Raw genomic sequence first — 27,007 nt, forward strand, 5'->3', positions numbered from 1 at the left:
AGCTGGCATGTCTGTATGTTATTTTTATCCCCGAAATTGTATATTGCCTTCTCCATAACCAATGTCGGTAACAGTCCACAGAAGCTCTTCCCCCGAGACTGATTTTATTTCTTTACTGCACACCCAGTCTCATAAGCTAAGAGCCTAAGCTATAGACAGAGTTGGAATTTTGATATCCCAGGTGGCAGCTTGCTCATTGCTGCAAAATTATTAGGCTTATCAAGTATTTTCTTCACCTGGACAGAAGAATCTTCTACTATTATAGGTATACCTACTATTACAGGTAGTCAGTTGATCATTTGGGGAATATTGTATCTTACAGTTATTTGTGCCTTTGCTTACCTGTGAAATTGGTACTTACTGTTTAGAAATGGAGCAGCTGGAAATAACGTGAAAACCACATGCAAATACATCTGTTTTCAGCCTTCTGAAGTATAGGTTGGACACAGTGTAATAAAGATTCATGAAATGGTATTATATTCAGTGTATAGGAGGAAAGACCTTGGAAAATTAAGGAGCCTTTTTTTTTTCTTTTCTGTGTGGGAAGGAAATAAAAGACTACAGACATAAACCAAGAAGTAGCACTTATGGAGTTGAAGCAGCGGGAGACCACACTGGAATAAAGAGGGGGAAAAAAAAAAAAACAGCTCTTGAAAATTATCAGATGTCCGATGGAGTAGAATAATCTGGGATTTCATCCTGGTTGGGTTGGGTATTTTAAATCCAATATATGAAAATAATTTCGTATCTAGTTTGCTTCATTTCACTAGAACGCCAAATGAGACAGCAAAATTGAGAGAAAAAAGGCCATTTGTAAGTTGTCAAAACATTATAATTGTTCTTCAGATATTAATTAACTAAATTATGAGTCAGAATGTCATTTTTCCTCAGAATATTGTGAAATTGGAATCTTTTTCTCTTTATATTGTAATAGGATGTATCTTGCTTTCATCTTTTGGAAGAGGGAACTCAACATATCTACCCCATCCCCCTGAGTTTCAGGCATTTAAATACTTGATTTGAATGTAAGCAATAATGGTTGCATTCAGAAATGCAAGTAGTTTCGAGTGCCAGTCTTTTGCATATCCCATGGTGCCCAAGAAACCTATTGCATATGGAGAGTAAGTAGTGGGAGTATGTTGTACAGTTAGACATTACTGCCACACTTGTTTCATGCATTCATTTAATACAAATTTATTTTAAGAGCTGGATCTACTCCAAAGATACTATGTATTTAATTTCTGACTGCTGAAGGTATTGTGACCTTGCGTTATAATATTTTTGATATATACGTTTTTCCTTTTTTACTCACATTAAATTTGGGGGCCCTTCCCCCACTAGTTTTCATTGCTGTGGATTTGTTTGAAACAAATGCTTAAATGAGTAGGCAAGTGATGATTCCATCTGTGCCTCTTTTCTTTGTTGCTAAGCAAAAGAATTTATAATGATCTCTCTAGAAGAAAATCATGAAACTCTGTTGAAAGTTTAGTACACAAAGCCTGTTTCATTTATTCTGTATAAGATTTTTTTTTTTTTAATGTCACTATAAGAGAATGACCATTGGGATAATTTAAATTCTTTATCTTTACAGTAGGGTGAGGAGAAAGTTCTACTTAAAAAAAGATAAGGTAAAAAATAACCAGGAAACCTTAAATTTTCCTTTAAAAGAATTTTTAAAATATTTCTATATTCCAGATTGCAGGCACGCAATTCTCTGTTTAAAGAGCAGATGTTGCAGACTGCTGCAGATGTTTTAGAACATTTAGAACATTTAGAACATTTATCGCATACCGACTTTATGTAGACCAAGATAGCTCCAAAAACTTTGGATGAGAGTTGCTGAAAATAGGACTAACTTTATACCATTGTCATAGATTTGAATTTTGGAGTAAATAAAAATATAAAAACAAAAGGAGCTCTTACTAAAAGAAGTTTCATTGCTATAATATTAAAATGATTTATTTCAATTGGTGGTGAGGGTTATTATTTCTTAAAGTATTTAACCTTTTCCTAGTTGAATCAGTTTGCCTCTGGCAATTTGAGAAAAGACTGCTATGCATTATTCTGAACCCCAGTCCTCCATCACCTTTATACAGGACCAGATGGCCATTTTCCTTTAAGGGACATGTAATGGAGCAGGATACAAAGTATCATAAAGAAGAAATGGGTAATGGAAAACAGCTAATTTAACTTGTGATTCTCTCTCTCTCTCTCTCTTTTTTTTTTTTTTAAGATTTTATTTATTTATTTGACAGAGAGAGAGATCACAAGTAGGCAGAGAAGCAGGCAGAGAGGGGGAAGCAAGCTTTCTGCTGAGCAGAGAGCCTGATGCAGGGCTTGATCCTATGACCTCGAGATCATTACCTGAGCGGAAGGCAGAGGCTTAACCCACTGAGCCACCCAGGCACCCCTTACTTGTGATTCTTAATCAAATTCCACCTTCCAAGTAAATTACCATTACTTGAAGTCAGATGTCTTCTGGTGAATTGGGGGATCTTTAAATATTACCCTTCCTGAGAACCCGCCAGGCTCTGAAAGCCCTGCTGGAGCCTTCCTGAACTCGGCTGGTTCCTTCTAGCTCTGTTTGGATGATACCAAGTAACTCAAAGCAGCATAGCAGGGGAGTGGGAGAGGCCTCCGTAGAGTAGACAGTTGCCTTATTTCTAGAAGCTTCATGAGTAATAGAGTAAGGTACATAACAAAGAAGACAGTTAAAACTCGGCTACCGTGAACTTCTTGTGTGGCTGTTTAGAAATGAAGCGGTTTCAACTCCTTTAGCACTCTCCCTTTTATGACTGCTGAAATGGAACATCCTAAACAGTCTTTCTCTTTTGCTTGGCTTAGTTGTGCGGCAGGATGGGACCTGGGCTTCTGTGTTGAGGTAATTCTTTTGTGAGCAAGGAGAGGACAAAGTAGTGGGGCATGGTTTTCTTTGTATTACGGATGCAGGGTGTATTCTTAATTTTGAATTACCGTCTCCTTTCTGGTTTCCTGCTGGTCAGGATTTGTTGGATTCCTCACAGCTCTGCATAGGCATAGCTTACAAAGGTGCGGATTTTGAACAGTGTGATTACACTTTTTTGGATTGGGGATTGCGGTTGTTTTTGGTTTTGTTGTTTTGTTTTAAGTGGGGGAGGGGAGTGCCTGGGAGAACAAAATGTGATATGTGTGTGAACACTGATGGGCTCGTAGCATTGGACTGAAGTCCTCACTGTGGCCTCCCAACTGAAAACAGCTCATTTTATACTAAACACTCCTTGTGTGGTGTCCAGGTCCTTCTCTGCCCATGTTACTGACTTAACATGTACTGGTAAGTAGAAAAGTAGTGATCCTTTGCCCTCTCTCCTCCCCACATTTCTGACAGAATATTGACCCTTGTTTTTATTTGTTCTGAAAGTCATATAAGCAGTTGTCACAAAGGGAGAGTTTGTCTTATGTCATCCATGATGTGGGTCCATAATTACTAAAGCAGTCCTCTTAATCCTGAACATGGGGCACAAAGAATCTCGTTTTGAGTCCATGAAAATTGAGTGGACCTCTTAAAACATTGTTAATCTCTGATTTTACCTGGGTGAGAGGTGAGGGTAAAGGGGCGTGGGGGAGTGTGAGAGGGTGGGGTGGTAAGTGAGAGTGAACTTGTTGTGATACTAGAAGGTTCAGGATCCTAAACATTTCTTAAAAGAGGCTTTTAACTTAGTAACTTGTTTTTTCCTTTACAAATTGTGTTAAGGCCCGCATGTTTTAAGGCTGTTGTGACTCAATTTTGTTGGATACACATTCAGGACAGGGACTGGTAAAGGAATCAACTACATGTGATAACGCTTAGAAATAAGAAGAAAATAATAACTTAGAAAGCAAGCAGTAGTCAGGTAACAAATTGACAAATGCTTTTCCATAATCTTTTACCCTTTCACAGTGTTGTGTACAACTTAATAAGTAAACGTTTTACGATATGGATAGAAATTAATACTATTTTCCATTCAGAAATGAAATCAGGATGACATTTCAGTAGTAAGGTTTTCAGACTTTGTTAAGAGTTTGTCAGTGTTAAATATTTGTGCCCTCCCTACACCATAAAATTCGTAGAAAGAGGCCCAGAGTATTTACAGAGGTCTCTTTTGCTTCTGCTCTGCATCCAATTTAATAATAGTATATGTGCACCTTTTGGTACCGTCACTTATTTTCTGTTTTCCCCTTCTGTATTATAAAATTCTGTGGAGTGGTAACTTGCTCTCTCATTTTGTGACAGGTACTAAACCAGACCTGTATACTCTTATCTATATAAGGAAAGCTCTTTTGATAATGGAGTAATATAATAGTGGCTTCACAACAATAGTGAAGGTCTTAAGACTTCCCTTGATACTGTTATATAATCTTTGATTGTTATTTGCTGACTTTGAGGGAGGGAAGCAGTGCCACCTTTATGACATAGCTGTCATAAAAATATCCAAGATTCTCTCTGCATTCAGTTTAATAACAGGAAGGACAGAACCATTGCTCAATTGTGGCACAAAATTATTTCTTCCTTTATATGCCTGGAATTTCTACCTGAATATTCTATGCAGTTGATTCATTTATCACCTGTGTATGCTTCATACAGTGACTTTCTCTACCCCAGCATTCCTTATTTTCTCCCCCCTCATGTTACCACTGTCCTTGCTACTAAGGTTAAAAGATGGAAAAGAGCTAAAACTCAGTGAATTTGTTGTTGTTCAGCAGTAAAAATTATGCAAAAGGAATACTTTTTAACTAATTTGAACTAGTTACTACTTTTTCAATCAGGTATTGAGATGGCCAGGCTGCCTCTGGGCTTCGTTATTTTGTCTAATTGGCTGATTCTGAATTCAGTCCCATGCCAGTGCACTCTGTTCTAAAAGCAAGGCTTTGTTTTATTCCGGGTATTACCTGGTAACCAGTCAATTAAGAACATTAGTAGAACTCTGAAGGGAAAGCAGTTCTATAATCTCTTTGGAATCTAGTTGGGCTGGTGCCAGTTGCTATACATTGGGAAAGGGGAGGAATCAACCAATTAGAGGACCCTTTTTTAATTCTCAAGAAACCAACAATAAGTGCAAATCTGAATTCTGAAGAGCAGCCATGATTAATTGAAGTATAAAGAACTTAAAAAAAAACTAACTTCTACTGGCTCTAATATTCCAAATAATAAATGCCTGGTATGGTTAATTAAATACAGATATTTAAATTAGCCACGCAGCCTCTTTGTTGTAAGTGATCAGTAGTTGTTAGCTTATAACAGACTTTCCCAAATTGTAAGAGGTGAAAAGAAGCATTTAGGATTGTGTTTGAACCTGGCTCTGCCATTAGCGGTTAAATGGTCTTGGGTCCATCACTTCTCTCTAGATCTTGGTTTCCTCACCTAGAAATGGAAGGATTGAACTTATAAATTACTATTAGCAATTCTATACAGTCTCTTGACATGGTACTCCTGAGTGACAAAATTGAAGGTTTTTGTAGTTTAATGACAAAAAGTAGTGTATGAACTTCATTTGAGTTTGGGTGTGGCAGTATTTAATATTGAGTAGTTATAGAAAGGGTATATCAGGAATCAGTCAATGTAGTCAGTTGAATGAAGGCTTTGTTTTTAGATAGCATCTTTTCTTTTTGAGATACGCCTAAAAATATGTTTAAGAAGCAGTTGTTTAAACTTGGCCTCACGAAATGTTTTTGCTCTCAGTCTGTGGACCACAGGCCTCTTCATCCATGGGAATGATTTGATGGGGCCTGTGAATCCATTCTGAGGAAGCATTCCAGTTAGGTGATAGGTATGTCATTTACATATACAGGATTATTTTTCAAAACCATGTGGATGCTGACATAATGCAATTAAAATACATTTAACGGTGTTGCTAAATTCACAGAAGGCTTGTATTAAGGTTGTTTGTCGTTTTACTTGTAGTATTCACTGGAGTGGGGGTTGGGGACCTCAGTTTTAGCATGGTGGGGAGGCTGTCTGAAATATGTTGATTCAAGTCAATCTTAGTAATTACAGAAGTTTATGAAACTGCCCTAGAGATCTTATCTAATTGTTCTGCTTTAAACTGCCATTACAATGTAACCCCCCATTACCATCAAGAACATAGTGTAAGAAGGAATTTAGTAGAGGAAATGGTGAGGATGGTGAGGATGAAGACACCAAACAGTGTTTTGGAACTTTGTCTCTGACATCTGGAACAGTCTATTTGCCCTATGAGGCAGGGCTAGGAGTGTGGGCTGTTTAGGCTGTATCTGGCACGATACTGGGGCGCAGGGAGAGCCATATGACCAGAGGAATGCACCTTGGAGTTGGCTGTTAGGGACAGACAGTGTTCTTGAAGTCACATGGTTTGGAAGTATGTTACGTTTTAGCTTCTGCTTATATTCCAGTTCCACAAATATTTGAGCACGCTCTGTGTGCCAGGTAGTAGTAGATCAAAGGACACGTTTGGTGCCAGTCTACATTTTTCTTTCTTGAGATAGACCTGGACATTGTGAATAGGAAGCAGTGTTAACAACCACTTCCAAGTGAAAGAGCACTTACTCCTGATACTATTTCTCTGACTTTTACTTTGCACCCCTTCTAAGATTTATATAACTTAAATCCACAATAATCTTTTATGTGAGTTTTTTGATCTCCATCCTACAGCTGGAGAAATTGAAGTTCAGAGAGACACAACAGCTTCTGTAGTCAGTCAACTAACGGGTAGCTAGAGTATCAAGATAGGAACACACAGCTTCTGACTCCTGGTTCATTTACTTGGGTGTTTATTGGGTAGGGTTAAAGAACTAAAAGATTTTTTTTTTTTTTTTTTTTTTTTTTTTTTGCTAGTATGCTTTAGACAGAGAGTAAGCATTCAAGTTTCCTAATTTCTACTTAGGAGACTGGGTGTAGAATTTAAGATCTGTGTATTATCATAGTCTGTAAAAGATTCAGCTCTCTCTTACATCTGCTGGCTTATTGAAGGGTACATTATTGGGGGTGGAGGTCAAAAGAGAATCACTGAAGGAACGGCTTATTCTTTTCCCTGATTCTGATTCACCAGGTCTGTCATGAGACTTAAGCATGGGTATTCTCCAAGTGACTCAAATACACTGTTCTTCTGCCCCACCCCCATCTTCACTCCCTTTGTGAACCACTTTGATATAAAGCCCTGGGAGGCCATTCATACAGCAAATACATATCAAGAATCAGGGGCGCCTGGGTGGCTCAGTGGGTTAAGCCTTCGGCTCAGGTCATGATCTCAGGGTCCTGGGATCGAGTCCCGCATCGGGCTCTCTGCTCAGCAGGGAGCCTGCTTCCTCCTCTCTCTCTCTGCCTGCTTCTCTGCCTACTTGTAATCTCTCTGTCAAATAAATAAATAAAATCTTATAAAAAAAAAATTAAAAAAAAAAAAAAAAGAATCAGCTGTGCCCGGCACTAGTTTAGACTGTTGGGATATATCAGGGAATAAAAACAAAGACTCCTGGCCTCATGCACCTTATCCTTCAAATAATTAGCAGGTATCTTTGAATGGCTTATTATTTAGTTTTGAAGGCTAATAAATAAGAGGAAGACTCTGTGCCTCGGATATAGACAGGAGAAAATAGAAACTAGGCCTTCTCAGAAATAACAAAAGGTGAAATTACAACAGGTATGAAATTCAAGCACATTCTTCATTAAGGTTCAGTAAAGTCACCAGAATTTATCTTAAATAAGTGATTAGAGTTGATGATAGGTATGTATGCAGAAAGCCAACTAGTGACTTTACTGATTGCTTTTTGGGGGTTGGACTTCAGTAACCAGTTTTAAGAGCAGTTTATCACTCTCTCTCAAGTTCTCAATCTTTTGCAAGCTTCTTGGCTTAGGTCCCTAGAGATTTTTTAACTTTGTCTTGATCTTTTATGTTCTGTCAGTACAGAGAGCCATTTCTCAAAATCATTTTTACCTTGGGGCCAGATCTACAACTCTTTCTTTATGTTTATTCACTGGTTCTTTTCAGATGTGTCTCTTGTAACACATGCCTTTTTTTATCAACCTTTTTTGCACGGTAGGAGAATTTTAACTTACTGCCTTGACTTTTTTCTAGGTTACTTAAAAGTTTTCTACTACCCGTTGGTCTGTTTTCCCACTTTTCTTTCCATTATAGTACCTTTTTTTTTTTAAAACTGGCTTTTGTTAATTTAAATTTGGACAGAAAGTATGCCTCATTTTTTAAGCTTAAAAAATCGTCGTTAATCACTGGTATCATCACATCCTCTTAAGGCAAGTTATCTTGTTGCTCTGTCCTCTAAATGTAGCACCCAGAATCAGAAGGCCTCTGGCAGGGATAAAAATAGCCTTCCTGCTTGCCGGCTTGTTGTTGGTTTACTGGCAGTAGGAAATCTTTTGAATTCCTTAATTGGGTCAGTTCTTTGCTGGTTTCTCTGTAGACATTCCCTTCTGCCTAAAATTCTTGGATGCTTTGAATCTTGCAACTTTGTACCTGCCCTGAGTTACAGTCAAAGCCATCCTTCTGTAATCTATAGAAATTTACCCATTGACTTTCCTTGTCTTATGGATAAATGTTATTTATTTATTTCTTTTGCCACTATTATAGTTTCTTATTACAATTGAAAAAGTAAATTTGAGCCATTGGTACAAAAAGAAGACCTCCTTAATTGTTGTTTTTTTTTTTTTAAAGGAACATTGTTCAGTTGAATTTTCAGTTTTCATTTCCTAAGTACTTTTGCTACTCTGCCAATTTGGCTATTATAAAAGTAAGGAGTTCGATTTTTTTTTTTCCTCTTGCTTCCCCCAAAGAAGAATTACACGCATTTGTAAAGAACAGTAGCAAACTCTGATTTTTCTGAAGCTGAAAAATCCCCCAGATGGCCACTCCCTTCTCCCAAGTTTTCAGTTTGGATCTTATTTGGCTAAAATGAATCCTTCCTCTTTCTTTCACAAGTGGAAAATCATTGGTTATCTCTGGATTATATTCTGAGAGGGGAAAAGTTTTAATATTAATAACATACCTCTTCTATGTCAGGGGAATTTTCTGAGCATTCTGCAAAAATGGTCTCATGAATTTCTCAACAGCCTTGGGAAGTAAATAGAAATACTTATTTTACTGAGGTTCATAGAAACTAAGTAATTTGACCTGGCTTACAAGATGGGATTGGTCTGACTCTCTACCCTTTCCATGGCAGAGAGACCACCAGTTGCTGGCTTTATTTAATTTATTCATTCTACAGCTATTTATTGAACATCTTTGCTCAAAACTCTGGAACGCAAAGCCCAAAATTTATCCTTAAAGATTTTGTTGCCTTAGAAAAAGAGTGTTTAGAAATAGATAATTTAAATATAGTGTAGTAGGTATAAAAGATGTTCTGTGGAATGTATGAGGTCATCTGAACCAGAGAATAGGTGGTTTGGGGCTGGGAGGACTTCCCATAGGATGTGAGGCGAGAGATAGATGGTACCTGGGCAAAAGGATGGTGGCCTGAGTGGTGAAACATTGGGAACAGAGAGAGGAGGGCATTCCAGACCGAGGGAGGAACCCAGAAGTAAAAATTAATGGACAAGTAGTTCTGAATGTCTGGAGTACCTAATGAGGGAAGGGAAATGGCGGTGTGGAGAGATGAAGCTGGAGAGATAGGCAAGTAGAGCCAAGAATTTTTAATAAGCCCTGGCTTTTAAAAAACTGAAAGCCAAGCTTTCTGGGAGAGTGGTTTTATTTAGCTTAAAATGTATATATCTTTGTGATTTAAATGGCTCTTTGAGTGGGTGAGAGGCAAGATTCTTCAGCTGATGTCAGTCCCAGCCAGCTCCTCCTTTGTTTGTGATTTTGCATGGAAACATCTTTACTGGAAGTTGGTTGTATCATACATAAGTAAAGTAAGGTACTGATTTTGATTTGGGGAGTTATTTTTAGGTCAATAGAATAAATTATTAAAAACAATTATCTTTATATCATTAAGTGATAGAATATATTGAACATATTTTATTAGTTCATATTGATATGTGTTCTGCATCTGGAGAAGTATAAACCTAGTGTTCAGAAACTGAATTTATTACACATTTCTTGAGCCTTGCTCTGCATCGTCCGGGTCCCCACAGCGCCATCTTGCTGCAAGTCTCAGGCAGTGTTGGTAAGAACAGCAGATAGAGAAAGGCAGGTGGAACAGCACCTCCTTTAAACAATTATTTGTGGAGGTATAGGTTCAACATACTTAAATGCGAACTAACGAAAATAAGCAGGAACAGAATCAGGAGGAACATTCTAGCTAAATAACAACAAATGTGTGTGTGTGCTACGTATATATTTGTGTGGTGTGTGTAAATCTTGGCTCTACCTTAAAAATGGGCCTAAGCCCATACTTACACTTCTCTGTTAGAAATTTTTAATGGTGTCCACTGAAAATCCTTCCCTTTTCTTTGGAGTATCCAGGTTTTTATAGTGTAAGTCAATCAAAAAAACTAACTTAGAATTTCACATTACTGTCACTTTATAGGACTGCATGCTGTATTTTGGGTAACTTTGCAGTTATTCTGTATTATTATTACTTAGCCTACACATATCACCAACAATTCTAGTATGACAGAAAAAGAGAAGGTCATACCATGAAATCTAATAGCTCTGTAGAACATTTGATATTTTTTGGTTTTTGTACATTTGAAGTAGCATTTATTATATCAATTCCTGCTGAATCATCAGTAGCCATAATATCTGGATTACATTTTAGAAAGTAACTTTCTCTAATTTTGACAAGAATACATACATTTATATACTCTAATGTATGAGAATATTTCCTTCTGGTCCTTTCTTCTTTTATCTCATTGACTAAGTTACTTTAGTTTCAGTCTTTAGAGAATTAGGATAGTACATAGTGTTCTTTTGGGCACTTACTCACCTGAGCAGTTCTTAGTCTGGTTGGTAAATATTGGTTCTTCAACTTGCAGATGCCTGGCATAGAATTGCCTAGTTGAAGTGCAAATCTTTTCTGGGCTGTAGAACTACCCCAGAGTATAGTTCCCCAGAGTCCCACTGTATCAGTTGCCTATATTTGGCTAGGTTGAGTCATATCACCAAATATAGCCTATGCCTTCTGCATGATGTATGCCAGGCTTCTGGCTCCAAATGCCACCGCTGGCCTCCAGAGACTCCTGCTTTCCTGTCATAAGATTAGGACTGCTGACCAGGCAGTATTTCTTCATATTTATAACACAATCAATACCAAGAGCCTTCAAAGGTTGAATTTTATCCACCAAATAGGGTTCACTTGCCTGAAATCCCAACCCCTCCTTCTCCCTTGAGAAATTCAGTTCTAGATGTACCAAAACCCAGTTATATTTATAGATAGAAGAGTTATCAAAAAAAAAAAAAAACAAACAAAACAAAACCCACAAACACTGGATTATATTCAGCTTCAGATAGTAGTTTATTTTTATTTTACTTCATTTTATTCATTTGTGAAATGCTGGTATTTTAAGTTCAGTGGAATGAACTCATTGGGTGCTTTCCTGGTACTTAAGCAGTAAACTCAAGGTACCTAGGTAAAGAAAGCTCTAATTCTTAAAGGGGGCTATTATGGTAGAAGAGAGAAAAAATTAATAGCTATAATGATTTACCTAAGAAGGTTGACTCTTGCAACATAGCTAGAAAGAAAAGTTGGTGAATTAATCTAAAAAGGGGGTTTCCTTTTTGGGAAAGTTACCCCAGAAAGAGGTGAATCTGAAGGGGGAAAGAAAAAAGATTTGAAAAATACCCTCCAATGGGAACAAAGGAAGAGCTCACTGTCTCAGACAAGAGAGGGGACCATAAGTGATCTAGTTGTGGGATAGAAGATGTAGAAATGCCTATTTAAACTGGCATCTGTAAAACAGAGAGGATCTTAGAGCAGAAATGAAGGGTGTACAAGCAGAATGAAAAGGTGTACAGGAGAATGAAAGGAAAGCTTGAAAGTCCCACTACGTTTATGAGAGTTTACGGAAGATTTCCAGAAAGGAAGTAATACGGGTTATCCATAATAGATGTTATGAATGGATGACTCGAGATATTTTAGTTGTAGATAAAAATTTACAGAAAGAACTGGCAGGTTAAGAAAGCATCATGAAGTTAAAAGGTTTTTTTTAAAAATGTCATTGCTTATATTTTAAAAATTGAAATAGAAAGTATTACTGATCGGTCAACAAAATGTCACAGGTGTATTTGTTACCCAGAAGCCAAAATTGATTCCAGCCTGACAAGACTCAAATAACAAGACCAGGGTAGAAAATTAAAAACAAGTATCACTTTCAGAGTTAAACTATGAACTTTGCCAGTGATTCTTCAGTGCCCTGTTGTCTTACCTGAAGGGTAGAATTACTGCATTCAGAAGCCTGAAGTATCAAAGGTCACCTACCTTGGCAATAGAGGGTGGGCTTTTAAGGAGCTGTGCGTTGAGGAAAATTCTGAGAACTGAGTTAAGGGATATTTTTGTGCCTGTCAAGTTGAAATATTCTTCTTATCTCTCTCTCCTTAAAACAGATAACCCAAAAGTTGAGTTTCTGATAAGGTAGAACTTGGTTTGTTTAAACTGGGCCAGCCGGTTTGGTAATTTGTCTTTTGTATTCTCATTGTTGATTATCCCTTCTTGGCATCAAATGAGAAGCATTTAGTTCATATGGAACAGTTCTGGTTTCAGCTGAAATGTTAGCATTAAAGAAATTTGAATATCTTCTTCGAAATAAAATATTTCCTCTTGAACTTTGTTTAATATAGTTAAATATTTTGTTTGTGTGTTGACCTACATCAACTTAAAAAAATGTTTTATGGTAAATAAAAATGGTACATATGATGCTTTTGTTAGTTTATTTACTAGAGGGTTTTTACAGCTATAAAATGTACACGTGTTCCATTCCAGAAAATCAGCTGCTGCTTTGAGTTAACTGATTCGGAAACACTACTCACCCCCTCCAAACTTTTGTTAACAGTTAAGGTCATGTTCTTTTTCCAGTATCTCCAGTCTGTTCTTTAAAAAAAAAAAATGTGCTTGTGACAGGTCATATGCTCCAGATTTATAGTTAAAAGCAGTTTCAGATGGACTTCACTGGATTTGGATACTTGGCTTTGTATATTAATTAGCCTTCAGTAACTGAGCCAATTTTTAGGAAGGAATTGAAATATCAAAATTAATTTTTGCCACCTCCTTCCCCATCTCCACCCGACACTCTAAATAGGAACAAGCTGAAATTGAAGTAAACTGTTTAACAACTTAGTAACCCTTGTATTTGATTTTAAATTATAGGAAAATTATTAAGTTCAGATTTTATTTCATATTAGATTCCCAAGCTTTGGATATGGGTTAATTAAAGCTATTAGCAGGGCGCCTGGGTGGCTCGGTGAGTTGGGCCGCTCGCTGCCTTCGGCTCAGGTCATGATCTCAGGGTCCTGGGATCGAGCCCCGCATCGGACTCTCTGCTCAGCGGGGAGCCTGCTTCCTCCTCTCTCTCTCTCTCTCTGCCTGCCTCTCTGCCTGCTTGTGGTCTCTCTCTGTCAAATAAATAAAATCTTTAAAAAAAAAAAAAGCTATTAGCAATAGAGGACAAGTTTTTTCCTTGATGATATAAGTTCATTCCTTTAGAGACCATTTCAAAGAAACATAATTTTGACAAGTTGAAGGATAGTTAAGGCCTAAAGTTCTTTCTAAAGGGTTGTTAATATATGGCTGATGGATTGATAGGACCACATATTAGCTCTGCTTCCCATAGTGTTGTTCAGTGAAACTAGATAGAAGTTTCCTGGCCTCTTGGAAGGCTTGCCTCAGCCTTAAGGCTGCTTCCTCACTTTTTCCATAGCTTTGGAGAGTCTGCTGTGATTCTGTGGGATTAGAGTTCAGGCTCCTGTTTTCCTAGTGGAATGTTTGTAATTATGAACCAATTCTAAATTCTCATAATACCTGATTTATAGAGTGCTGACTTTGGTAGATAATTAACAATCACATTCTTCTATTCATTCTCTAAATGAGCAAGACTTGTAGAGGGTTTTCCATCATTTTTATGAAGGTGGATGTAGATGTCAAATATGGAGACTCAAAAATGTTGCCCTAATGATTTTTTTATAACAGCATAGAACTAGGTATATGGTATGGTACTCAGAAGTAGGTATATGGTGTATGGTCTGGATACCTCAACTCAGTATGTAGAAACTCTTCCAGAACAGAAATGTAATTCCTGTTAAAGGGAGAGATCCCAGTGCAATTTCCCCCCTTTATTTGAGGCTACCAATTTGGAAAGATGTTGCATCTTCCAAAAATTTTAGTACTGTCACAGATTCTTTTTTGATGGACATCTTGGGTGTCCATTTTAGGTTCAAAACTAGATTTTGAACTACTTCAAAATTAGAAGGAAACTAACCCACCATTTTGTGAGTACCTACTGTGCTCTGGGCATTGTGCTATGTGCTTTGATATTTTCTGTCACATGTAAGTACAATAATATGTTTTTCTTTACTCTCTCTACTCTTCCTCCAAAGTGAGAATTTAAAACCATTAGTGTGTCTGTACATGTAGGCATAAGTCTGGCACTTTTGTTATGAATTATATAGAGAAATCTTCCTGCTAATTACGTACTTTTAAAAAACAAACTACACACATGAAAACATTTTTATATTTATGGGGCAAAAAAACCCTATTATTATGAGTTTCTATTCGAATATAATGTTATAAAGAAAATTACTTTGGAAATTAGAGACCAAATAGTTAAATATGAGGGATATTTTATTTTCCCACTTTCAAACTTACCCTTCTTTTTGGATGTTTGTTAACATGCTGATTGATATGTCCTCTGACTCATTGTGTTCATCAGCACAGCAAAGTTTTATCCCATAATAAAGCTTTTTAAAAATACCTTACCTTAATTAAAGCTATTAATTCAGCTTTGTTACTGAATACATTTAAACCATCTATGAAAAAATAAATTTAGTAACGGCCTTCTTTTACCTTCAGGTCGTCTAAACTATTCATATCCAGGATCCGATAGCTCTCTGCTTATTAATGGTAAGTGATAATTGATTTACCCTAGTGAAGTGCACAGAAATGAAACAAGTTAGTTCTAGATGAGAAAATATAATAGGTATGCTTTGACAAGTGGAAAAATGACATTAGTTTGTTCTGTAATGATAATTGTAAGTTGCTATTAATTTGTTAGCTGTATAATGAATAATTATTTTCCTCCAAATTGTGGCATTAACTTTTTTAAACGTTGAGAACTAACTTGTTCTCTATCTTGAAATTGGTGACAGAATAAATGAGAATCTCTAATGATACATAAAGAATGGTTTAATCTACCATTAGATTCTGTAGAGTGACCTTTGAAATGTCAACATGAAAACCATTTCCATGTAGTTAGAAAAATGTTCCAGGAGAAAGGGAGGGTAATCAGAGATCTGAAACCAGAAAATGCAGCCTGAGACCACAGGTCTTGACATTGTAGAGGACAAGGTCATTCACTATTTGCTGTTTAATGAGAACAAGAAAAATGAAGTTTTATTGACCTTCACAGTGCCCTTGGTAAATTCTCCTTTCTGGTTCTAAATATTGCCAGTGGGCTGTTGAGTTCTCTTTTATGTGCATATGCTGCAGCAGATTAAATTTAACAAGGAAGGGGCATCTCCTCCTAGAAGGAATTGAGTAAAAAAATGTCTGTTTTGTACTACTATAGTTTAATTAGGTGAAATACCAAAGTCTTATTTACTTCTTTTCTACTTATTCACTATTGAATATGGATTTTTAATTGTGCTCACAGTGCCTTCCATCTGTCAAAGCTCATTGTAAGTCCCACCATCTCGAAGACATGTTCTTGGCTGAATAGCTGTATTCTCATTATTCCAAAGATAAAACAAAACAAAACAAAAAAAACAACAAATTTTGTACTCCATGTCTATGGTATATTGTGAATGGAGGATTAAAAATTAGTTTTAGGAAAAAATTATTTTTATGACTGAATCTACTTTTGGTTAATATTTGGTATCAGTATTCTGTAGAACATAAGATTGTCGAGCCAGTAAAAGTTAAAAGGAAATTTGATTTATAAGAGTTGCCATGGGTGCATTAGATCCTCTGAAGACTGTATGATTTATAAAAGTTTCATTTATTCATCAGACTTTGGCCTTTTCATGCTACAGCTACCAGAAATAATACCAAAATATAATATTTCAGTATAAGTGTGGGTAGACCAAAAACCAAACCCAGTGGTGATAATGGCATCAAGATAAGCGGGAATAATGTAAGGGTTGCCATTCTAGCAAGACTTTAGCTTTTCCTGTGGAACAAGTTTCTGAGTCTGCATGCTGGAAATGGCAGTGAACCCAGGATTTGAGATGCTGATGTGCGATCATGGGCAAAGTGGTCAACTCTTCTTTGTCTCAATTTCCTCATGCAGTTGCTAAATTAGATCCATTCCCTCTGGAGTCCATCTTTGTTGAGGTGAGACTCTCTGAACTCTCTAATGGGTTTTCCTTAAAGCTAAATTCACTTCATTTTTTGAGAGTCTATTATTGTGAGATTGCCTCCTCTGCCCTTGCCGTTAATATCCTTTCTTTTATGAATAGATTATTTTTTGTGACCCTTTCTTGGCAAAGAAAAATAAAGGTAAAAAATAATTACTTTTTGAAATGTTATTAGTCCATAGACTCTAGAAAGGGACTGGGTAGTTTTTGCTGTTGCATACATGGAAACTGTGTTTATTAGAAAGGTATACAGGCTGAGTTTAAAAATTGTCTCAAACTGAAAGATAGGAAGATAAAGAACAAAGAGTTGTCAAAGAGGGAGAACTTGCTGGTTCCTTAAGTATAATCCTAGCGGGTTTATGACTGCCATGGTCTCAGATCTAGTGTTTACCTCAGAAGGTCATAGAACTTGATTTTATCAGATTTGTTCAAGTGTTAGTTCTTAATAATCAACCAACTAGGACCAGATGCCAGTTTATACATTCTCAATAAGGAATAAAACTAGGTAGACCAGATGCTGTAGGTGACTGACAGAGTTGTTTCTCCAATAGCAAAGTGCAGATTATAGCAGATTACTTTAAAATCATAAAATTAAAGCAAGGTGGGGGTGGAGGAAGGTTGAGACAATTTTTAATCATTTTGGTGTGGGTGTAGGCATTGCCCATTCTCTTCAGTCAGATTTATGAAACCTCTTCTATGGTGGATTGCTTCTATAGATAAATTAATCTCATTTGTGTGTTGATGTTTTAGTGACTTTACTGACAATTTAGTTCATGTTTTGGGGGTACCCATCTTATAAATCTAGTGTAAAGCGCTATTTGTATTTAACGAAGATAAACTTTGGACTCATAACTACTATCCATTTCACAGAATTGTGATGAAGATGAAATGCATGTAAATCATTTAGCATAGAGCTGCTAGGTAGTTAAAATAATAGAATGGTTAGGAATATTTGTGGCTAGGAATATTAGTGCTAATATACACATACATATTTTGGTTAGGAACATTAGCGCTAAAAATTTATAAGGAAAAAACAAAATGGGATTAAGATAAGTGTAAAAATCATCTATTGTTTAACATGCTTTTTTTTGCTGATTATTAAAATAGATAACATAAAAATTACTGTATTCGTTTTAAAATGCAGTCCTTTTGTATCTCATATCCATGCAGTCTCTCCTTAAAGCTGAAAATAAAAGCCTAGTACATTGTGTTGATTTACATTCATTATTCAACTTTAAGACTTTAAGGAACTGTAAGGAGCTCTTCTTCCCTGTCCACCATAAATTATCTATTCAGGCTTAAGAACCTTTAGAAAGGTGATTATTTATATAGCTACTCTACTTTGTCTCAACTGTAACTTTCAGAGCTTTTTCTTCCAAGCCGCTGTTGAGTTGAAAGCCATTTCTTTTTTGTTTAGATAAAAAGCGTGTGAGAACTGTTTACTCTCTTCACTTGAACATCTGAATTTTGACTATGATTTTCTTTTTTTTTTGACTATGATTTTCATTGTATAACTTGTTTTGAATTTTTCAAGTAATCTCAATGCTTTTTGGAAAAGAAGTAGGGTTTAAATCCTGAATAAATAAAAAGACAAAAAGATTCAGAGTAGTCTACCAGCTTCAGCAGTTTATATTGAAGTAATGTTGGGATTTGCATGTACAAAGATAAAAAGAGCTTACTCATCGAGTGGATCAAATTACTTTTTTTCCCCTTTGGCCATGCTCAATCGTCAGTTTTTATACTATGCAGTAACCTTCATATACCACTCATGACTTTTAAAAGACCCTGCCACCATAATGCAACAAATAATAATTAATAACTGTACTAAGAATGTTGTGGTGCACATTGTGGAAAAATTATTCAATCAATCTCTGTTATTAGTTGTAGAGATTTTTTTTTTTTTTTTTAAGAGGACATTCTTGGGCAAAATCCTTGGATGTTAAGTATATTAAAAAACCAAACTTTGTAGCTACTTTCTGCATACTGTATTAGTTTGCTGGAGCTACCTTAACAAGTACCACAGACTGGTGGCTTAATCAGAAATTTATTTCCTCAGAGCTTCTGGTTCTAGAGGTTACAAGTTTAAAATCAAAGTGCCAGCAAGGTTGATTTCTTCTGAGGCCTCCTTGGTTTGTAGATGGCTATCTTCTCTCTGTGTTCACATGATTTTCCCTCTGTGCATGAATGGTGTCCTAATCTCTTCTTTTAAGGACATCAGTCATACTGGATTAGGGCCTACCTCAGTGACCTCATTCAACCTTAATTACCTCTTTAAAGGCCCTGATGTCAAATACAGACCTACTCTGAGTTTCTGGAGGTTAGGACTTTAGCATATGAATTTTGAGGAGGGAACACAATTTATCCCAGAACAGATACTTTTTCGTAGTAAATTTTATGTAATAGGTATATAGTTAGAACATCCATTTTATGGTTATGAAAAGCAACTGACTCAGTTTCTCAGCCAAGTCAGAAAGGAGTTCTAAATTTGGGCCAGACTTACCTCACATTCCTGTGGTCTATCTTGGTGTAGCTTTGATACAGACACCAGATTGGAAGGTTAATTTTCCTTTTACCCATCTTGAAAACTTTTTTGCCTTAGACAACAAACATGCATTTGCAACCACCTCTTTTATGAAAGTGCTTGTGCTTGGTGCTTTTTTTCTCCAACCTTCCATTCCATTCCATTAGTTCATAGGATTAACTGCTTCAGAAATGAAATTCTGGCAGAGAAAGTTAAAGAACAACTGTAAAATATATTAGATTTTATAAATTCATGTATGTATTTCCTTTTCTTTGTGGATTTCTTTCACTTGGCAGCATCCACTAAAATATTTGCTTGTCCCAGAGGAGATTAGTTAAGAGATCTTTTTTAAAAAGGTTAGCATAGAACAATTCTTAATTATAGTTTTTTGGAATGAAAGGAGGAAGATTGTTTGCTTAAGGGGGGTGTAGTACACAGAAATCCATGAAAGTGGGGAGGGTATAATTTACCCACAAGAAATGTAGATTATAGTTACTTACTGAAAATGTATATAATGTGGTTCTAGTTGCTACAATAAGAAGAATGTTGAAAGATGCCTTGGTGAAAAAATATATTGTAAATTCTAAAGTGCTCTGCAGTTGTTAGCCTTAGAATAGTAATGAAAAGCTTAGAGTAATTATTGAAGACAACCTCAGAATATAGACACGGTTTATTTTTGCAGAAAGGAAGAAATTACTACTTACTGAAGATCATGACTGTGTGGTCATCATGTGTATATAGGGTATCTTTTGTTATTCTCTCTTCAGCTCTCCATTTTTGTAGAAAACTGAGGGTTAGGGATGTAGAGAAACTAGAGTGCCATTCTCTACCCTTTTCTAAAATAGCTCTTTACAAATAATATCTTTGTCTCTTCTTTATTGTATCGTATCAGCATTCTTTGACTATTGTACGAATAAGTTAGTATAAACACAAGCCAATGTGACATGTGAAATTCCAACTACTAGGCATATATTTAAAATAATTTTGTGACAGGGAGTCAGTCCATTACATTAGGGGTTGATTTATAAGATCATTTAAAATAATTCTTTGCATCTTTGTTGGATTGTATGCCCTGGTCTTTATGATGATTGTCTGCTTTTTGGTTCTATCAACTTTATTCTTTTGTTAACAGATTAATTCCTTTTAGCTTCAAGCCTTTGACTTTTATCTTTTTTTTTTTTTTAAAGATTTTATGTATTTATTTGACAGAGAGAAATCACAAGTAGATGGAGAGGCAGGCAGAGAGAGAGAGGGAAGCAGCTCCCTGCTGAGCAGAGAGCCCGATGCGGGACTCGACCCTAGGACCCTGAGATCATGACCTGAACCGAAGGCAGCGGCTTAACCCACTGAGCCACCCAGGCGCCCCGACTTTTATCTTTTTTAAATGATTTACTAACTTAACTAATTTCCCTACATACTTTTTTTTTTCAGTCCTACTAAAAAATCAGTTATATAACATCTTTGAATCTGAGTCCTCTACGCCTGTTTTTTCTAAATAGAATTGCTATCTGTTTCTCACCTTGGGGGCAATGAGAGGTAGATGGTAGAGGTAGAAGGTGGGCCAGATTAGCCTGAGTATGAGCAGTCTTTCATTGCCTACTAAAACCTAGTAATATTTTATCCTTCATCTTCTTTATAAAAATGTTTAGGTCTTCTCATGGAGGAAAGGATGTTTTTCTTTAATATAGAATTTGTTTGTTTTTAACATAAGTACCAAGAAGAAAACAAAAAAGGGGTATGTCCACAAGCATAGTAACATAGTTAATAAATGTAAATAGTACAGAAAGGGATAAATCAAGAAGTGAAATCCTTCTTTCCTTCCCCGTGCCAGTTTTTCTCTCTAAGGTTCTTGTGGTTGTTTTTAGAAAAAAGATTTCATCATATTTCCACATACCTGCTTATGTTTTCTTTATTTTTACACGTACACAATAAGAATCGTGCAGTACACACGGAAGTACAGTACTCATGGAAACTACGTCTTAGAGAGCTTTAGATATCAGCACATGACTATGTGCCAGTCTGAAAATGGCTGCATGCTAAAGTCTTTCTGTACCTTCTTTGCAAATCTAGTGTCCCAGAGTAGTAAAATGTTTTGCTTGAGGGAATTTAATGATGAATATAGGGCATTTGTAAGCAATCCTTTAAAGATATTTTGGAAATAAAGTGCTTTTCAATAGATCTAATAACAACATGCATCCAGAAATTATAAAATTTATAGCTAGAATGTTTCTAGCCCATTTAGAACCTTCTTGAATCATACTAGTACTAATCATGAAGTTATTCAGGACTTATAAGTAAAAACCAAGAAATAAAAATAAAAATAGATAAAGGTGTAAATAGTAGTCGTTTAAAACCCTATGGGTACTAGAAGATTTGTATTCAATAACAGCATGCATTTTTTGGAAATGTTTTTAACAGTATACTCTTTGGTAATTAAAGGGAAAATATGGGCAGGGTTTATTTCAGCAACTTAGCTAGAAGTTTTCCAAAATGTGATTTCTTAAAACATATTTAAAGGGAATTATTTTTTTAACTTTCTACTTCTTTGGATGTTTGAGAACTATCAAATAATAATGTGACAGTTGATAATCATGAGATTGGAAATCTGACATTTTCCTCAGTAAAGTGGTAAAGATCTGTGTTACAGGTACGGCATCATAATAATCTTAAGCCAAATATAATTTGAAACAGTTGGGAAAAAGGTGGTTAGTACATTTTTCACGGGTAGGATGAAGGGGCACCATTTACCATTTTGTTACTGTCTGGGTTCTGGTTACATAGGCAGCTTCATGTTATCGGAAATTCATTGAATTCTATACTTATGGTTTGTGTACTTTTCTGTATGCATGTCATGTCAAAATCTATGTTAAAAATAATATATAATTATTAACAGCATTATAATAAGTAGAAGTAAAAAAATTAAACACTCTTTTCTGTGTTCCAGAATATTACTGTTTTTTTTTTTTTTTAAGATTTTATTTATTTATTTGACAGGCAGAGATCACAAGTAGGCAGAGAGAGAGGAATGGAAGCAGGCTCCCTGCTGAGCAGAGAGCTGATGTGGGGCTCAATCCCAGGACTCTGGGATCATAACCTGAGCCAAAGGCAGAGGCTTTAACCCACTGAGCCATCCCAGCGCCCCTAATTTCCCTTTCTGATTCGGCAATTTTTATGTTGTAAGCATTGTACACCTGTAACTTATTTTCTCTTAATGTGGGAAAACATTTCTAGGTAGTTTTCAGAATTTAACCATGAATTCTTTTATATTAACCAGCTTAATTTTGTGGTACAAGATCAAAGATTGAAAGTACACATTTAAAGATTTTGAGATTTATTTGATTTTTGCCTTTAATCTGTAGCACTTACCCTTACTGAAACTATATTTATTTTTGATAAATGGAAGCTATGAGAATTTTATGTTAATTTTGTAGATTTTAGAAGTCTGCTCTCTTCAAATATCTCTTTTCTTGGAAATCTAAGCAGCATCAATCACCTTTTTAAGATTGACAGAACCAAGATTTTCAAATCATTAATTTTCCCAAACTCCATTATCATTGAAGCAGTCATAGTAATAGAATGTTCTTAAGCATCTGCTTTTATGATATCTTTGTCTTTTTAGCCTATGTCAGGTTGACTGAGAAAATACCTCCCCCCAACCCCAAATTTAAGACCTCTAGCAAAGTGAAATCCTAGCTGAAGGAAATTTTGTGTGGTTTTAATCCATTTGTTCAAGTACTTTGGTGAAATCCAATATATCTAGTAATGGGAGAAATGTATTTTGGTATGAGACCATTTCATTTTGGAAAATACCCGTATGGTATTTCTAAGTTATAAATTCAGTTGTAACTGAGTTGCACATATTGAGCATTTATCTAGTGGGCTAAGAATTAAAACCCTGAGCAATCTGTATAATGACTTCTTAAAGGTGCTACACCTTCTAACTCAGGAATCTATCCCAGCTTCCTGTTAGAACACACTGGCCAAGCCCTCACTTGTCCCATGTGCTTCTTTTCTAGGCATCTTTCCCTGAACATTACAGCACCCCAATTTGCTACATTGCCAGGCCTGCAATGCCCTTTCCTCTGGTTTTTCCTTAAAGTCTTAAATGCCATCTGATCTTCTCCTCAAATGCCACACCCCCCTCTCTGATTCTTTTATCTGAGCCAGTTTCTTCTCCTCTGTTCTTGTTGTACCTAACACCAATAGCAGTAGGTATGCTGCATTGTCATTTTTTGCTTATGTGGCTGTCTGGCGTTTCAGGTTGCTAGTTCCATGTAGTCAGGGCCCTGTACTGTTCATCCATAGTCCCTAGCAAGATCAGGCATTTAAGCAATGTTTATTGAATAGGGTCGAGGTAATTGGACAAGCTGGGCTTTTAAGTGCCAGTTTGTTTCGGGGAAGACATTTTCTCAAAAGTTTCTTGATTTCAAGTTTGTGCTGCCACTTGTCAAGTATCGAGGGAAATACATATAAGTACATTATATACTTCTCTTCTTAGCTGTAACCTACTTGGCAATAAAATGCCAAACTTTTACTTTTCAGCATTTGGGATGTGGTGGAAAATTTGGCAAGGAATAAGAAACTTTCTCTGGCTAAATTGATAAATTGATAAATTGCCTAAAGATTTCATTTGTTATGATTTCTTTTGTTAGGTATTAATCATAAAGCCATGGTATAAAATTGCTGTTTATCTTGTAGTGTTGAAAGAGTCATGAATTAAGTATTGAAATATTTACTGAAATGCTAGTTGGCAGGGAATTCTGGGAGCATTTAAGATCAGTATGATTGGAATTGGTTTAGATCATATTACATATTACCTTAGTATCATACTAGTCTGGATCCTGGGTGACAGTTACAGGCAACTACTTCTCTTACCACAAGTAAAATTCAGTACAGCTTTACAGTGTCCTTGAAGAACTTAAAAAAAAAAGTGCGTTAAATTGACCTCTCACCATCCAAATTCCTTGTTTTTGAGACATTTACTAGGAAATGAGGAATATAGTCAATTATTTTTTTTCAGTTTCAAAAACTGGTAGATGAAAGATCACAGTTGATTCTTCTGACAATGTTTGAAAGGTTGTTTTTTTTTTTTTTTCTCATTTGACATGCAGCAAGGACATATGGGCGAAGGAGAGGTAACATTACTGTTTCTAACTTTTGAATGTACCAGTTGTATTTGGAGAGGACCCAAGATTGCTCAATTTCTTACCCTTGTGGGGAAGAAGGGGAGGGGGGAATGCAATGTAGCTTTGATCCATACATACTTTATATGTCATAGTTAAGATTATAGACTTTCTAAGTTGAAGGAGTCAGAATGGTAGGATTTGAATTTGAATTGATAATGTCCCTGTATTATAAACTCAAACTCAGCTTAATTATATCTGAAGATTTATTTTACCTTTTTCTTTCTGAAAGGAATTTCTTGGAAGAAAAAAAAATTAAGGATCTTTAAAAGGGAAAATACGGTGTGACTAGTCTCAAATACTTGATTATATTGGAAGTTCAATTATACTTGAATACCTTATGTCTATTTTTTTCTACTAAGTCAGCATAATACATTTGGTTTAAAATGAGATTAGCTAAACAAATGACTACTCCTATAAATTTCAAACACTGGGGCGGGGGGGAAGCTCTAGAAATTTTAGAGAATTTTAAAGAATCATTTCTTAGAGGTTCCTGAATAAACCTGATTTTTACCAACTGTGATAGCTTTGCCTTTTTACAGACAAGTCAGCTAGATAGTCAAATAGCTTAACTTTCAAATGCAAGTGATTTTTAAACATTATTTCGGGAATAACTTCTAATTTTGTAGGTATTTTTTATCTTCATTTTATAACTCTTGAGTGTAGTTTTGTAGGGTAAATTCATAACAAATATATTGTTATTATTTGTGTTTAGTTCAGAAAGTTGAAAGGAAAACAAGTGTGGCAACAAAGGATATTGGAGTATTTCAGTAAAGGAAGAGCACTGAAGCTCTATTTCTATAGGAGCCATTAACAAACTCCTTATGTAGTACCTAGAAGTAAATTGGCCGTCTGAAAAGTGACAAAATAGTGCTTGAGAAATTCTAGTTATTTGTAGCTCAGTGTTTTGCTTATGATTTCCAAAGTTCATGTTTTGTTGTCAGGTAAATACAAGAATAATATGAACCACATTGGCATCTCTGGTCTTTTTCGCTTATATATTTTGTATGATAGGATTTTCAGACAGCAAACTTAATGTCTCATTTTTAGAATTAGATAGCACCAGTGGCAGCTGTTAATTACTCAACTAAAAGAAAATATATCTTTGCCATGCCTAAAAATCTTAAATTCTGTAAGACTAGATTGTGAAGTTGGATAACAGCATTAAATGGGTTTTGATTATATTCCATTAAGGTAGACCAAGATGAGTGCTCACTTTAAAAATTGACTTGTTTATTTTAAGGACAGTCTTAGAGTAAATTAGGTAGACTATATTATTTTGTGTTTTAAAAAAAATTAAGTGATCTAACATCTGATCGCCGAATTTAATGCTTAGTGTACATGTCTAGGTTGCCCCTTGGCCAGGGGGCCCTGCCAAGGCAATGGAGTCTCCTGCCAGCTGCTTTCCAGAGAATGCTCCCTCCTCCTATACTTCCATTTCACCTCACTGAAGTGTCTGGATCCCAGGGGGATAGTTGAGCAGCCTTCTATTTAACCATGCACTTTCTCTCTGACTCCACGGAGACTTTAAAGTGATGGGAATTCAAGAGCATATCTAAGTGATTTGTTATTCAGTGAGAAAAATAAAAGCAGTCTTATTGAATCTGCCGTTTTCCTTGTTTCTTGTGTCTGCTCAGCAGTGGCAAGGAACATTTGCTGTTAGCTTTTTTTTTTCTGCTTTCTATTCCAGGTCAGTCTTCACTGTTTCCAATGGAAGATGGATTCTTGGATGATGGCCGTGGGGATCAACCTCTTCATAGTGGCCTGGGTTCACCTCACTGCTTCACTCACCAGAATGGAGAAAGAGTGGAACGATATTCTCGAAAGGTGTTTGTGGGCGGATTACCTCCTGACATCGATGAAGGTATATTTACAAAGACCCAATAATTACATAACGCCTGGACTATGGCGCACAGTCCTAACTCATAGATGGTGGTTGCTGTTAAAATAACAATCTGATCTGACTCCAAGTATCCAGTTTTGATAGCATTGTTAGCTTGTCTTATCTTTCTATCCCGGCAGGTAAGATTAGTTTACGATGGGGCGCAGGATTTGGGGATTTGGGGAACCTGCTGTAGCTAGTGATTAGACTAAATGAAAAGAGTAACTGTCCTTGGGAAACCGTCTCAAGGGACCTGTTGTGGCCAAACACGTAGTGCTTACTGTGGTTTTGTCTGTGGGTGCTGCCTTAGCCAGATTCAGTATGTTTTCTTGTTTCCTACCTGCTGCAGAAATGTAGTTAATTGAATTTTGAAATCTTAAAGATGAACTTTGGAAAAATAAACCCTTAAGTTGTACCACAAGAAAGGAAATCTTAAGAGTTTTATCATTTTCTGAGTTTGTTTTCACTTGTCAAATATTTACAGGCTTTTAAAAAGTCACACACTGTTCTTAGGCTTGTTTACAGTATAACCAAGATAGAAAGTATTTGTGTGCATAGAGTTTCAATTCTAGTAGTGGAAGGCAGATAAAAAGTATGTAATCATGCAAGAAAATATCAGAGAGTAAGTATTGAAAAGAAAATAGTGTGATATTGCACTATTTTGTGATATAACAAATATAACGATTCAGGGTATCTTCTCAGATAAGGTGATTAAGGAAAGCCTCTTTTTTTTTTTTTTTTTTTTTGATAAAGTAGGCTTCATGCCAAGTATGGAGCCCAGTGTGGGGCTTGAGGCCATTACCCTGAAATCAGGACCTGAGCTGATACCAAGAGTTGGATGTCTAACTGAGCCACCCAGGTGTCCCAAGGATATCCTCTTTAAGGAAGTAGTATTTGAGCTGAGGCCTGCATTAGGAGCCAGCCAGAGATTTAGAGGATTAGTTGTTCAGCAATATTTTCTTCGTCTGTGGGTCTAAGT

General features: G+C 36.1%; 1 protein-coding gene across 4 annotated transcripts in view; it reads left to right on the forward strand.

Moving 5' to 3' along the window:
• CPEB4 (cytoplasmic polyadenylation element binding protein 4) overlaps positions 1 to 27,007 on the forward strand; it is a 63,694-nt gene that overhangs the window by 23,334 nt on the left and 13,353 nt on the right. Inside the window, exons 3-5 of one of the 4 annotated variants that reach the window (XM_059174331.1) lie at positions 14,941 to 14,991; positions 24,075 to 24,098; positions 25,837 to 26,010. In XM_059174331.1, coding sequence (XP_059030314.1) covers positions 14,941 to 14,991; positions 24,075 to 24,098; positions 25,837 to 26,010 — 249 coding nt within the window. The remainder of the gene's footprint in view (positions 1 to 14,940; positions 14,992 to 24,074; positions 24,099 to 25,836; positions 26,011 to 27,007) is intronic. The other 3 variants (XM_059174332.1, XM_059174333.1, XM_059174334.1) reach the window with 3 other exon arrangements.

The sequence above is a fragment of the Mustela lutreola genome, chromosome 5, assembly GCF_030435805.1.
Source record: "Mustela lutreola isolate mMusLut2 chromosome 5, mMusLut2.pri, whole genome shotgun sequence".
NCBI lineage: Eukaryota > Metazoa > Chordata > Mammalia > Carnivora > Mustelidae > Mustela > Mustela lutreola.